General features: G+C 36.0%; 1 protein-coding gene across 4 annotated transcripts in view; it reads left to right on the top strand.

The window, feature by feature from the left end:
* Positions 1-15,262, top strand: part of NAA35 (N-alpha-acetyltransferase 35, NatC auxiliary subunit) — an 87,583-nt gene that overhangs the window by 51,876 nt on the left and 20,445 nt on the right. For all 4 annotated transcript variants that reach the window (XM_027094264.1, XM_027094265.1, XM_027094266.1 and 1 more), the window contains 3 exons: positions 2,256-2,434; positions 8,100-8,159; positions 11,440-11,546. In XM_027094264.1, the coding sequence (XP_026950065.1) occupies positions 2,256-2,434; positions 8,100-8,159; positions 11,440-11,546 (346 nt within the window). The remainder of the gene's footprint in view (positions 1-2,255; positions 2,435-8,099; positions 8,160-11,439; positions 11,547-15,262) is intronic.

Below are 15,262 nucleotides of genomic sequence, written 5' to 3'. Positions count from 1 at the left end.
GCACATGGGCTCAGTAGTTGTGGCACACGGGCTGTAGGGTGCATGGGCTTCAGTAGTTGTGGCGCACAGCCTCAGTAGTTGTGGCACACGGGTTTAGCTGCTCCGAGGCATGTGGGATCTTCCAGGACCAGGGATTGAACCTGTGTCCCCTGCATTGGCAGGTGGATTCTTAACCATTCTGCCATCAGGGGAGTCCCCATTTAGGTCTTTTCTTAGACTTCACTTCTATGAAGTCTTTCATCTAATTTTTACATGGATAAGTTGCTCCTCTGACATCCTGAGCTTATCCTCACTGAATTATACTTGCATCTTGCGTTCATCTAGACCAGTGTTTCTCAACTGGGGCTTCCCAGGGACATCTGGCAATGTCTGGATCCATTTTACAGTTAGGAGGTTGCTACTGGTATGTAGTGGATCGAGGTCAAGGATGTTGCTAAACATCAGCTGTGCAGAACAGCTGAGTTTCAAAAGTTAATATTGTTTTATATTGCACTTCTTTGTTTGTATAAAATTGAAGTCAGAATATATTGTGTTTGTTATCCATTTCCCATTAATATTTACTTCTTTCCATGGTAATATAAATTTTCATGAGTGTATTATTATGTATTTATCTTCTACTTGTGGTTTAAAGCCTAAAAATAGATGTATTAAGAGTAAATGCATATTCCTGGGTAATAATTTTCCGTGCATATTAGAATACTTTCAGAGAAAAATCAGTGTAATGGACTATTTAAGTATCTGGATTCTGTGCGTTTATCATTAAAGTCTGAAATGTATTCATGTTAATATGGTAAAGAAGCTTCTTACAGCATCATTACTACTACTTTTACCTTAGTTCTAAATGAAGTATTATAAATCAGAAATTCAAATTATTATAGTGGTGGTAGTCTTTCATTTTATTTTGAGCATGCATATCTTGTCATTCAGCAAACAAGTATCCAGTGCATGTTATGAGCCAGGAATTTGGTGTTTGGGATCCAACCCTGTTCTTGCTTTCAAAAGAACTCAGAGAGAGAGACAAATGATGTAATCCCACACAGACAGTATAGTAGTATATATACAAAGAACATTGTATATACATCATTGGGAGGAACAATGATGAGAGAGAATTCAAGCTATATCAAGTTCAGGCTAAGAACAAGGGGGTAGGTTTTACAGGTAGAGACAATAGTTTGTATAAGCAAAGAGGCATAAAAGGACATGATACTTGTAAGTCACTGTGCTTGCTTATATCTTATAGTACTTAGGGAATAGGAAGTATTAAAAGATGATTTTCAGACAAAGGTAAAACCATGACTGTTATACAGATATAAAAGTGAACATGTGTTAAACTCATTCAGTGACACAACCAGACATGAAAAGTTTTAAAACACACATTTATATGGAGTAGTGGAATATTGAAATAAATTATAAATGGAGGCAAAACATTTTTCTATAGAGTATAGAAGAAGTCGGTTGAATCTCTACCACACAGAACAGAATTTCATGTTTATCAGTTACCTACAATTTCTAGATTTGTAAAATAGCTCCCATAGAGTCAGTCTGACAATGCATACTCCATTGGAGTACAGAATTTTTTTCTATAAAAGTGGCAGGAAATTTCAAGTTGAGAAAGACTTAGTTTGGAGCTTTGTACTGTTGTGAAAAGTGAGATCACCAGAGGACAAAGAATGGAAGAGAGGAACTCACCCTCAGGTCTCTTGTGATATGTTATTTTCATTGTGAATTTCTGGAGTTACATCTCAGTGCAAAATGCATTCCAAACTCATGGGATTGGGATGAGGACTGTTTTCCTCTGCCACTTTACATTACTATGTAGTTGAGTGTGAGTTGATTCTGCAGTTCAGAAAATGAAGGGAAGACAAGCCTATGTTTGTGTTCCCGTTTGAAACATTTCTTCACAGTCTCATGGTTAATACAGCATTGCCCTTTTATTTATTCTGAGAGAATATGTTAACTCTGTTTTATCCCATTCTTGGCTTGGAGTTAATTTTGAGGTAGAAACCTCTCTCTGTCACCACTACCACCACAATGTTGGGAGGAAGTACGATTTTAGGTTATTAAATCTGCTTATCTCATTTTAAAAATGTGTGTGTGTAGATACATTAATTGTAAATTATAAAATCCATTTAGAGAATATTGTGATTAGAATTCAGAGATGCTTTTGAAACTGGCCTTTTTCTTTTTATATTTAGTAGTATTTGAGGTTTAAAATTCAGAGAAATGTTGAAAATGTTACCTTTGTTTCTTTTTAGATCATCCCATTATGATGGGTTTTGAGCCTCTTGTTAACCAGAGACTACTTCCACCCACCTTCCCTCGATATGCAAAAATAATAAAGAGGGAAGAAATGGTCAACTATTTTGCAAGATTAATAGATAGAATAAAAACTGTCTGTGAGGTGGTCAATTTAACAAATTTACATTGTATCCTGGTAAGTACAAATCTCTATTCTGGAATGTAACTTTGATTTAACAACAGAATAGTTTATTACTTTTTGGAGACTGACCATCCCAAGGGTAAATAATGCTGCTCACCTCTTATCTGTGATATCTGGAGAGTTAAGTCGTGTGTGTGTGTGTGTGTGTGTGTGTGTGTGTGTGTGTGTGTACTTTTTGTATTTAATCCTCATAAGGATTTTATACTATCCATTCTAGAGATTAAGAACGTAAAGTGTGGAGAAGTTAGATAATTCACCCAAGTTTTAAGAATGGGGGTTTGAATCGTCAATTCTGTGTTCAGAACCTTTTATATAAATAAATGTTTGTGTTTATGCATGCATGTATACATATACACATACATATATATGTGCATATGTATAAATTTTTTTCATATAAAAATTGGATCATGGTATTTGGTAACTTGCTTTTTCATCACTAGTCTCTATACCACAAACATCTTTTCATGTCAACAAATATACATATTTCTGCATTATTTTAATGGCTACGTGGTATTGCATTGTGAGTATATACCACAGATTTTTTTAGTCCATTCACGTTGAATTACATTTAGGTCATTTTCAGTGTTTTACACTTGTAAACAATACTAAGATGAACATCTTTGTAGGTAAATCTTTATATCATGTGCTTCCTTACCCCTTAAGCTAAATTGCTAAACAGTGAAGTTATTGGGTAAAAGAGTATGTACATTTTTAAGCTAGCATATTTTGGATTAATCTTTTTTATGGGTTAAAATATAGAAACACAAGATTTATTTGGGGAATGTTAAAACATTCAGAGATGGAGTTTTATTAATTGGTAAGGCTATAATGACATATACTTCAATTAGGAAGGTAAAAAACGGGCAAAAAAATAGTGTTATTTAGACATAAGTACACTAATTAATTTTGCATGACTATACATATATATGCATTTGACTGTTGCTCCCCCTCAGTGTTGAGGTACATAATTTCTAGCCCCATGTCATTTCCTCTGTGAAGTCTTCCCTTTTGGTTTCAGGTTGCTTCTGTACCTGTGTTACTTGAGATGACAGATTATCTAGTTTATATTCCTAGAATTTATCAGCAGCCTCTGGGGTATAATTGATAAATGGTCAATAAAGATTTGTGCTTCTGTTACACTCTTTCTTATAGTAACTTTTCCTTTTTTAAAAAATTTTTTTTCTTTTTTATATTTATTTTTGGCTGTGTTGGGTCTTTTGCTGCACGTGGGCTTTCTCTAGTTGTGGTGAGCAGGGGATACTCTTCATTGCAGTGTGCGGGTTTCTCATTGCTGTGGCTTCTCTTGTTGTGGAGCACGGGGTCTAGGCGCACGGGCTTGAATAGTTGTGGCACGTGGGCTTCAGTAGTTGTGGCTTGCGGGCTGTAGAGTGCAGGCTCAGTAGTTGTGGCACATGGGCTTAGTTGCTCCGCGGCATGTGGGATCTTCGTGGACCAGGGCTCGAACCCGTGTCCCCTGCATTGGCAGGCGGATTCTTAACCACTGTGCCACCAGGGAAGCCTTCCACTAATTCTTTATCATTAAAGCTCAGCTTAAGTCTTTGTTCCTTAGTGAAACTTTCACTGATTATGCCTTTATTCCCTCCTTTTGTGTTTCCTTTCTTTTTAGTAGTTTTTCCTTATTCTGTCATAAGAATCATAGAGTCTTAAAAGTAAAAAAGATTATACACACAGGCCAGTTCATTTTGCAGTTTATTGTACAGCTAAACAAACTAAGGTTTACAGGGCTTTATAACCAAATTAGATGGTTAGTTAGTGTTATAAGAGAATTAGAATAGAGATTTTATTGTTCTTCTCCATCTGCTTTTCTAATCATTAATTGATACATGAATATATATTTGTGTTCACTAGATTAATTGTAGGATTTTAGAAAAGGAGATCAATGTGAATTGGAATAAGAAAGTATAATGCAATGGTTGGAACTTGATATTCTGGCAAAAGATTATGGATTGCCTTGTCAGGGGCGGGGTGAATGCATAATGACACATCATAATAGAGGGGAGCTGGCGGAGCCAGGCCTGGACTGCTGTCACTGGACATGAAGAAGGCATAGTAATGGAATAATTTGGATCTCTGAAAGACTTGAGACAGAGTGGTAGTGGGGGGAGTGCAGCAGGGGCCACAAGTAGAGAAAAAGATTAAAGTTATGGAAGATAAGGGACCAAATAGTCTGGTGGATCTGCATAGGAAACCTGTTATTATTAGGATAAAGTGCCAGGTTCTAGAGAGCGCTTCTACATATCAGTAAGATAAAAATAAACATCCCAATGAAAAATTGGGAAAGGACACGAGCATACATATATAAAAAGAAATAAACATGAAAGATGCTTAACCTTACTAGTAATTAAAGAAATGCAATTTATAACAGCTAGATTGAAAAGTATAATAATATTTAATGTTGGTAAAGGGAAGTACTCATTCTCTTATACTCCAGTGGCTGTCTCTCTCAAAAGTCTTAAAAATGTGTATACTTGGACCAGAAACTCTCCTTCTAGACATTTAGAATAAGAAAAAAGATGTTTGTTGCATCATCCTTTGTAATGTTCAAAAACTAGTAACAGTTTAAATACTGAATGGTGACAATATCCATTCTGTGGTATGTTTACAATATATGTCACAGAGCCATTAAAAAATATGTTATAGAAAACTATTGACATGGGAAGTATTGACATTGGGAAATGTTTGTGAATGTCAAGTTATGTTTAATGTTCTTTTTTTTAATATACATTTATTTATTTATGTGTCTTCATTGCTGCATGCGGGCTTTCTCTAGTTGTGGCGAGCAGGGGCTACTCTTTGTTACAGTGCATAGGCTTCTCATTGCTGTGGCTTCTCTTGTTGTGTGGAGCACAGGCTCTAGGTGTGCAGGCTTCAGTAGTTGTGGCACGTGGGCTCAGTAGTTGTGGCTCATGGACTCGAGAGCTCAGACTCAGTAGTTGTGGCGCATGGGCTTAGTTGCTCTGCGGCATGTGGGATCTTCTCGGACCAAGGCTTGAACCCATGTCCCCTGCATTGGCAGGCGGATTCTTAACCACTGTGCCACCAGGGAAGTCCCTGTTGAAAGTTTTAAAATATATTTTTTATATATGTTGTTGCACACAGAAAAGATATTCAGAGACAAAGTCAAATTCAACCAAATTCTTTCTGAAAAGATTAGAATAACAAATACCAAAATATTAATTATGACTATTTATAGATAGTGGAATGCTATATGATAGTTTTGTTTTTTGCATTTTTCTGCATTTTCAAAGTTTTTGGTATTTTGCATATAGAGCAAAAACCAGTGGTAAGGGGGAAGATAGTGACACTAGTAAAGGGAAACTCATAGTTTAGGAACCCATAAGATGATACTTTTGACAGCTGTGGATTAATTAAGAAGATATACCTAGTTTAAATGAGGTAAATAGTGGACTTTATAGACGGTATCCTGTTAGGGATGTATACTAGCAATAAGAAATTGAGTACAGATGAACTGTGATAGCAAGTACAGTATATGTACATTCATCATTCAGCCAACATGCTTGTTTTGTGCTAGGTGCTGTGCTATGGCTGGAATACAGTGATGAGCAAAAGCATATCATCCATCCTGTCATAAGGCTTACAGTGTAGTATGAGATAGAAATTGATCAAATAATCATAAAAATGATTATAGAATTACAAACCAGTGTAGGGAGTATGAAGCAAAGGAACTAGAACATATAGCATATGATGAAGGAACTGACCTAAATGATCAGAGAAGTCTTTCTTAAAGAAGTGAAGGTAAAGCTAAGATCTAACAGTTAGGTGAACATCATTTGGGACAGTAGGGGGACAGTTCCAGGTGCAGGAAGCTGAATCCTCCTCCATGTGATGGGAAAGAACATGATACATTTGAGAAACTGAAAGAAAAGTAGCAGAATGGAGCATTGAGTGATGGGGATGGGGGATTTGGTGAGGCAAGAGAGGTAGGCAGACCAGACAAGGCCATTTAAGCAACATTAAGGATTTCTATCTTTTCACAGAGCAAAGGAAAACCATTAGTTTTATCAAGAAAGATCAGTGTGGGGGGGGGACAGTGACATAATAGGACCAAGAATGTGCAAAGATGTGGCTGCATTGTAGAGAAATGATTGGAAGGGACTAGAGTAAACACAGTGTGATAAATTAGGAAACCAGTACTGCAGTCCAAGGGAGGAGAAGATGGTAACTTGGACTAAAAGGATGGCAGGGAGATGGTGAGGTTGTCAGTGTTAGAGCTATGTGTGAGCTAAAATTGATAGAATATTGGTGATGTATTAAATATGGGGCATGAGAGAGCTCTGAGGAAGGTCTCTAGGCTTCTGTCTTGTAAGTCTACATGCACGTTCGGTGCTGTACACTCAAAGGGGGATATTCTCAAAGGACCTTAGAGGGTTTTAGTGAAGTAAAGTTTGAGGTACCTTTAATATATTTAAGTAGAGATATTGGATAGTATTGGCTATATGGATAGAGTTTAGAGGTCTGTGCTTAGAGTTAAAATTTTAGAATTATTACAGTGTAGATAGTAATCGAAGCATGAGTGTTTGTGTTTCAAAATTTACGAGGAAAAAATATATAGGTTAAGAAAAGAAGGTTTTCTGGAACTAAACTTTGAACCTACAGAACAAACTGAGAAGTAGCCAGAGGAAGAAACATATGAAAGTCATTTAAAAGGTTTTTCAAGAAGGAAGTCACACTGCTGAGAGGTCAAGTGAAAGAGATGAATAAGGTCCAAAATCAATGTCCATTGGATTTAGTAATGGGGAACAAGTGGTGGCTAGAGCAAAGAGCCAGGTTACATGTGTTGAAGGTGGATGAGAGTTGAGTTGAGTGAGTAGAGACAGTGGGTGCAGCCAACTTCTTCAGAAAGTTTGGCTGAGAAGGCAGCAGTTGAGAGGAAAATGTGACATCATGTGATGATCTTCTTTTTAAAGTTGAGAGAAACCTGACTGTTTAAATGAAAATGGGAACGATCTGGTAGAGAGGACGAATTTTAATATCTAGGAGAGCAAAGTATGGATAATTGAAAGTGTGTAATGTTTGTGAGAAAGCCAGAAGGAATGGAGTCTTTAATACATCTGTTGTTAAAGTAGGCAAGGAAAGGATCTGTGTACAGATATGGATACAACTAGAGGTTTAGAGGCTGAGGTTGAGGGATTTTCTGTGGGGTAAATTGTTTTAATTTTCTGTGTAATGTGGAATAGTAGAATCTCTCTCTGGTGGAGAATATTCACTTTGAGGAGTGTGTGCAAGGTGTAAAAATTAATTATGAAAAAAGAGAATGTGAATTCAGTTAGCCTGGTTACTTGGTATTTATTTCTGTGAAGTAGGAAGTAAATCTCTCATTAGTTAGTAAATTATTATTGATACTGTTATTTTCATGATGTACAAATTTAATATCGGTATCCACATAATACTGTTACTGGTAAGTTTGTTAAAAATAAATTTTAGGCTCCAAAATTATCCATTTTTCCATTCATACAATTAGACAATTCTTACAGAAATGATCTTTAGCTATCTTTCTTATTTTAACTTTGGTAGTGTATCATTCCCAGAAGGTCTGGTAAAAATTACTCTCTGTATACAAACATTTTCAGCTTTTATTTAATCTATTAATGACACTTTTTTTCTGTGTATCTATTAGGATTTTTTCTGTGAATTTAGTGAACAATCACCTTGTGTTCTTTCAAGATCTCTATTACAAGTAAGTTCCACTTAGTATCAAAATATGTCTTTAAACATCAAATACTGTGTATTGACATTGTTTTATTGATGGATGGAACAAAAGGTAGATGCTTTTAAAGGCTATTCCACAGTTAGTGGTATATTTTTGTAACAGAAGTATTGACTTACAGTGTTAGATATTCGTCAAGACCATATTCTGGGCCATAAAATAAACCTTAATAATTAAAAAAAATTGAAATCATACAAACTATGCTCTCTGACTATTTTGGAATTAAATTAGGAATCAGTAACAGAAGTATCTGGAAAATTCTCCAGATATTTGGAAATTAACACACTTCTAAAGAACCCATGGTCAAAGAGGAAGTATTGAGGGTAATTGGAAAATATTTTGAACTGAATGAAAATGAAAATATCAGAATTTGTGGGATACAATTTAAGCAGTGTTTAGAGAGAAATTTATAGTACTAAATGTTCATATGAAAAAAAGGAAGAAAGGTCTGAAATTATAATTTAAGCTTCTATTTTAAAAAAATAGAAAAAGAAGAGCAAATCAAACTGGAAGGAAGCAGAAGGAAATAACAAAGATAAAAGCAAAAATGAGTAAAATAGGAAAGAGACAAACAATAGAGAAAATCATTGCAGCCAAAAGCAGGTTCTAAAATTGATGAACCTCTAACTAGGTGGAACAAGAAAAAAAGAAGATACAGATGAATAATATCAGGAATTGCTACAGACCCTAAACAAATTAAAATGGTAATATGGGAATATTCTAGACAACTGTATGTCCATAAATGCAAAAACTTAAATGAGATGGACCAATTCCGTGAGGGACACTACCAAAACTCACTCAAAAAGAAATAGAAAATTTGAATAATCCTGTATCTATCAAAGAAATTGTGTTCATAGTTAAAAGCCTTCCAACAAAACTCCAGGACAATTCTATACACAGTCTCTTTCAGAAAATAGAAGAGACAAGGGTACTCATCATATGAAGCCTGCATTACCTCTGTACCAAAACCAAACAAAGACATTTCAAGCTTAGAAAACTATAGACCTATATTCCTTATGAACATAGACATAAAAATCTTAAAGTATTATCAGATCAAATCCAGCAATATGTAAAGAAAGAATACATCATGACCAAGTGGGTTTTATCCCAGGATTGCAAGGTTGGTTCAGTGTTTAAAGTGTAATTTACCATATAATCTAAAGTCTCAATAGATTGAGGAAAACCATTTGACAAAACCAACGTCCATTCATGATAAAAACTCTCAGCAAAACAAGGAATAGAAGGTAACTTCCTTAATCTGATAAAGGGCATGTGCCAAACACCTATAGCTAACATCATACTTAATGACGAAAGATTAAATTCTTTCCTCCTGCTGGGAGGAAAGCAAGGATGTCCACTCTCATCACTCCACTTTCACTCAACATAGTACTGGAAATCTTAGCCAGTGGAAAAAGGCAGGAAAAGAAATAAAAGGCATACAGTTGAGAAACTGAGAAATAATGTTTCTTTACAGACAACATGATTATCTATGTAGAGTACCAAGGAATCTGCAAAGAAGTTCCTAGACCTGGTGGATGAGTTTAACAATATCACAGGATATGAGGCCAATTTACAAAAAGCAATTGTATTTCTATATACTTGCAATGAACAATGCAAATCAAAAAATTTAAAGCAGTACTATTTACAATAACATCAAGAATGGAATATGTAGGTATAAATCTAACACCTGTTTGGAGAACCTGTATACTGAAAAACTACAAAGTACTGATGAAAGACATCAAAGGAGACTTAAATAAATGGAGAGATACATCTTGTTTGTGGATTGGAAGAATTGATATTTTTTTAAGATGTCAGTTCTCCCCAAAACTGATCTACAGATTCAGAGCAATCCCAAAAATCATAGCAGAAATTTTTGTAGATGTCAACAAGCTGCTTCTAAAATTTATATGGAAAGGAATAGGAACTAGTACAGCCAAAACAAATTTGTAAAAAAAAATAAAGTTGGGGAACTCAGTACTACCTGACTATGAGACAGGTGTGCTGTTGGCAAAATGATGGACATGTGATCAACGGAACCAAGGGGAAAGCCCAGAGAAGTTCTGATCCTTAATTAGTCCTTTATTATGTAGTACTATATGTGAAACCATAAAACTGTTAGAAGAAAGGATAGGAGAAAATTTTCGTGACTTTAGGAAAGGTAGAGAATTCTTAGGTATGACATCAAAAGCACAGTCCATTAAAAAAAATGGCAAGTTGATAAATTTGAAACTTTAATTCTGTGGAAGACACTTAAGAAAATGAAAAGAGACTCTACAGAGTAGGAGAAAATATTTGCAGATCATGTCTGACAAAGGACTTGTATCGAGAACATAAAAAGAATTCTATAAATGTAACAGTAAGAAAACAGTTAGGGAAATGCAAATTAACACCACAATGGAATACCACTATCCACCTATCAGAATATCTTTAAAATAAAGCAAGAAAAAAGAACAAAACTGAAAATATCAAGCACTGGAGAGGATGCATTACTGATAGGAATATGAAGTGCTATAGCCACTTTGGAAAATGATGGCAGATTGTAACAAAAACAAATATACAAATTTTACTCTTGCTTATTTACCCAAGAGAAGTGGCATCTGACATTCTCCTAGAAACCTGTATGCATGCCTGTGTTTAAAGCTGTTTGGTTCGTGATCACCAAAAACTGGAAACAACTCAAATGTGTTAGGAAATCAAGTAAGGTATAGTATAGTAAATATTCAGATACATTGAGATTGTTAAGGGCAGAAAATTAAATGTAAATTATTATTAAATAGTAGTGTATTTCAATTTAATAATTTATTAACTATATTTTTTCCAATTTCAGAAAGTTTGTATGTATTCCAAGGTGTTTATTAGAGATATGGTTATCGACTGACTTGATGTTTGTAACCATTAAATATTTTATAATTTATGAAACCCTTTCTTGTATATTAGCTCATTTGACATATTCAGACCCATCAGTTCACTTTCACTAGTTCAACATTACTACTCTTGACCTGAGAGATTTTTTTTCTGCACATTTTTTGTTCTCCTGCATCAGAATACACCTTAAATAGGGATTAATAAGTAGTACCCATTGTGGAGGCATTGTGGAAAAAGAAATTTTCCACCAACTTTTTACATTTTAATCTCTTTTGTATTCTGTGGCATTTATAAGAAGTATGTTCATGTCACAGTAATGACAACTACATGTACAATATGTCAAGATTGTGACAGCATTACTAATATATATAACATTTGTTTTAAGACCACTTTCCTGGTGGATAACAAAAAGGTCTTTGGAACCCATCTCATGCAAGACATGGTGAAAGATGCACTTCGGTCTTTTGTCAGTCCTCCGGTGCTCTCCCCAAAGTAAGTGTCATAAGACATTGTATAGCATGTGTGTTTCTTAAAAGCCCAAGTTCTCTGTGCTCCTTTATAGCAAAGACATAAAAACTGTTGGAATCAAGTCTCCACATGAAAAAATAACTCAATCATGTTAAAATTAATTGATTTCTGCCACATATTATTTAGATTTTTTAAAAAATTTATTTAGTTTTGGCTGCGTTGGGTCTTCGTTGCTGTGCGCAGGCTTTCTCTAGTTATGGTGAGCGGGGGCTACTCTTTGTTGCGGTGCGTGGGCTTCTCACTGTGGTGTCTTCTTTTGTCGTGGGGCACTGGCTCTAGGTGGCGGGCTTCAGTAGTTGTGGCTTGCGGGCTCTAGAGCACAAGCTTAGTAGTAGTTGTGGTGCACGGGCTTAGCTGCTCCGCTGCATGTGGGATCTTCCTGGACCAGGGCTTGAACCCGTGTCCCCTGCACTGGCAGGCAGATTCTTAACCACCGTGCCACCAGGAAAGTCCCAATTTAGATTTAAATTGAGGCTTTTGTGAAGTTGATATTGGGTCCAGTATGAGAAGAAAATCTTACAAGGAGTGATCAGAAATTCAGCAAGTTGTATTCACCCTTACTGTGTGCAAAGCACTGTGCTAAGTAGGCACTTCGGGGAAATAATTACGAAATGATAAGATTTCTTCTCAATAATCTGATCTAGATAGAAATAGAAAATGCAGATAATCGATCCTTAAATTATATTCTGGTAGAGTCACCTCCCCAAAAACATGCTGCCATAAAATGCTGGAAAGGATCGTTTGAGTTGGCATTTTGGAAAACAGTGCCAACTTTATTGGCATTTGCCTCAGGAAAGGAAGAAAGGAGATGTTATTTCTTAGGAAAGAAACCAGGATGTGTGAAGACATGGTGTTTGAAATTATATATTTTAAGAAAAGTTAGTGGTTCAGCTTTCAATTTGTTGAATAAATCATGCCACATTTCACATAAAACTCTGGTAGCTTCCTGTCTTAGGTTGGTTCTCCAGAAGCTGACCCTGATACAAAGATTCATGTAAACGTAATTTAGAAAGTAATTCCAGGAAAACTTGCAGGGTTGCAGGCAGGTGGGACATAAAAAGGAAGAAAGCCACTTGAAGGTGTGCTTCACAGTTGGTAACTTTGGTTTGGTCCTGTCAGGGAGCCCTGGAGACTTGTGTGGATTATACCTCACAGTTGTCCTGTCAGGGACAAGGGAACCTGAGAATTTACACATCTGTCAGTTAAGGACTGCCGCTGGGAGGCATCCTCAGTGTTGGTTACATTTCCAGTTTCATTGACAGTAAAGGCCAAAGTCCTTATTGTTGAACTCATGAGGCCCCATGTGCTCTGGGTTAGACCCCTGTCTTGGTGCCTCTCTGACCTCATCTCTTACCATTGTCCCCTCACCTTCTTTGCTTCAGCCACACTGGCCTCCTTGCTATTCTTGTAACTTAACTGTCCCTCTCTCACCTTACAGTGTTCACATACAATCTGGGGTAGAGGGTATTTTCCTCAAAACTCCCCAGGTTGACTCTCTCACTGCCTTAAGTCTATTCAGTGCCACCTCAGTGAGGGCTGCCCTGATCAGTCAATTTAAAAAGTATAAACCTTCCCCATTCTCCCAACCTGCCCAGCACTCCATTTCTCTCTCTCGTAACAATTATCCTCTTACATACTATATGTAGAGGGGTTCCCAGACCCAAGCCCAGTGTGCGTGCATGCGTGTGTGTGTGTGTGTAGACTTGCCTACAACAAGCAATTCTCAGATGCCAGCAGGGTGCCCAAGAATTCAGCTCAATTCTGACACTTGTCTACCTGGAGATAGAATCAGATTCCATAGGTAAAGGGCTTGGTCCCATAAGACCACCCTCCACTTCCCAGGTTGTTACTTGTGCTTCTGACTGACCGACTGGCTACAAATTAGAGGTTCTGACCAACCCCTCCTCTGGTACAGTTAATTTGCTAAAATGACTCCGCTCAGGAAAAGCCATTTGCTCACTAGATTACCAATTTATTATAAAAAGATATTAAAGGATACAGATGAACAGCCAGATGAAGAGATGCATAGAGTCTGAATGGTGGCACATGGAAGCATGTTCCCCAATGTGGAAGCTCTTGGAAAAGGGCCCAAAAGCTTTCCTTTTCTGGTTTTTATGGAGGTTTCATTAGATAGGCATGATTACTAAATCATTGGTGAGTGGTGATTGATTGAACCTCAAGCCCCTCTCCCCTTCCAGAAATCAGGGAGTGGGACCAGAAGTTCCAAGCCTCTAATCACAAGGTTCTGGTAACCAGCCCCCATTCTTAGGTGCACTCCAATCACCTCATTAACATAAGGAAAGACACCTTTATCACTCTCAACCCTTAGGAAATTCCAAGAGTTTCAGTAGCTGTGAGCCAGGAACTGTGATAAAGACTCAAATATATCTGAGAAATATATATCTGAATGACAAAATACATATTTATTATAAATCATATTGCACTATATAATTTGCTTGTTCATTATGATTACTTCTATAAGAGCCTGTATAATTCTTCATTATGTTTATTTCCACCCCCCATATATATAGAACTATATAAATTCCACAAGGTCAGCACCTGTAGTTTTGGCTGTTTGTTCACTGTTGTGTAGTAGGTGCTAGAACAGTGTCTGTCACACAGTAAGCACACTTTGTTGAATGAATGAATAAACAAAGAAATAAAAGTTGAACAGTTAGGATAGTTTGGAGTTAGAGTCCAGAAAGTTTTGAATCGTTTGGTAAAGTTTGGTCTTTATTTTATGGTCAGTGAAGAACTGATTGAGTTTTAGGAGGGAATTGGCATAGTAAAATATGTATTTTTTACTTGGAGGCAAATTGGTAGTAATTGATGGAGGCAAAATGTTTAGCTAGGCTAATTCCGTTGTACAGGTGAGAGATGAGGAAGGATTAAACTCTGGGAATATAAAGGAGGAGACAGGTTTGAGAAACATTTCAGTAGTAAAATTTAACAGGAAGCTGATTTAATAGGGGAAGGAAAGCAGGGGGAAAGTAAGTTGATTTAAAACAAGAAACAGAAGCTGATTATATAAATAATACATGGCCACACTTGAAAATTTAAACATGGTAGAAAAATATGTGGAAAACAGTAAAAATCAGCTGAAATCTTACCTCTGAGATAACTACATTTCGATGACCATCACCGTGGATATCTTTGTGTATAAAGACACACACATCTATGACTTTATATATATTTGGGATCACATTAAACAGTTTGTTTTTATCAGGAACTTTTAAATTATTTTTTATGGATTGCTTTTTTAAATAAAGAAATTTTAAAATAAAATTTTTTAATCTTTTTTCCATTCAAAAATACATCATGATTTTATGTCTCAGAGTACCTAGTTAATTCTTTTTAATGGCTGCCAAATGTTTCATAATATGAATGTATTTTATAGGGTAGGGTTACTGCATGGGAGGACATGTGTAGTTTTAATTTTAATATAAGCAGATTGTATTCTGAAAGATTTCAACAATTTATATTTCTATTAACAGTATAAGAGAGTACACTTTCCCTGCATCCTGACCAGCAGTAGGGGTTATCATTCTTTAATTTTTTCCAGTATGTTGAGTGAGAAGTGATATCTCATTGTTAGTTTAATTTTAGCACTTAATATGATATTTATTGGACATTTAGAATGGTTTTTCTATAAATTGCTTGTTTATATCCTTTGCCCATTG

The sequence above is a fragment of the Aethalodelphis obliquidens genome, unplaced genomic scaffold (genome assembly GCF_003676395.1).
Source record: "Aethalodelphis obliquidens isolate GAN/ISIS:26980383/991018 unplaced genomic scaffold, ASM367639v1 scaffold88, whole genome shotgun sequence".
In the NCBI taxonomy this organism is placed as follows: Eukaryota; Metazoa; Chordata; class Mammalia; order Artiodactyla; family Delphinidae; genus Aethalodelphis; species Aethalodelphis obliquidens.
Note: the sequence above shows the minus strand (reverse complement) of the source record. Positions and strands in the feature narration are given on the sequence as shown.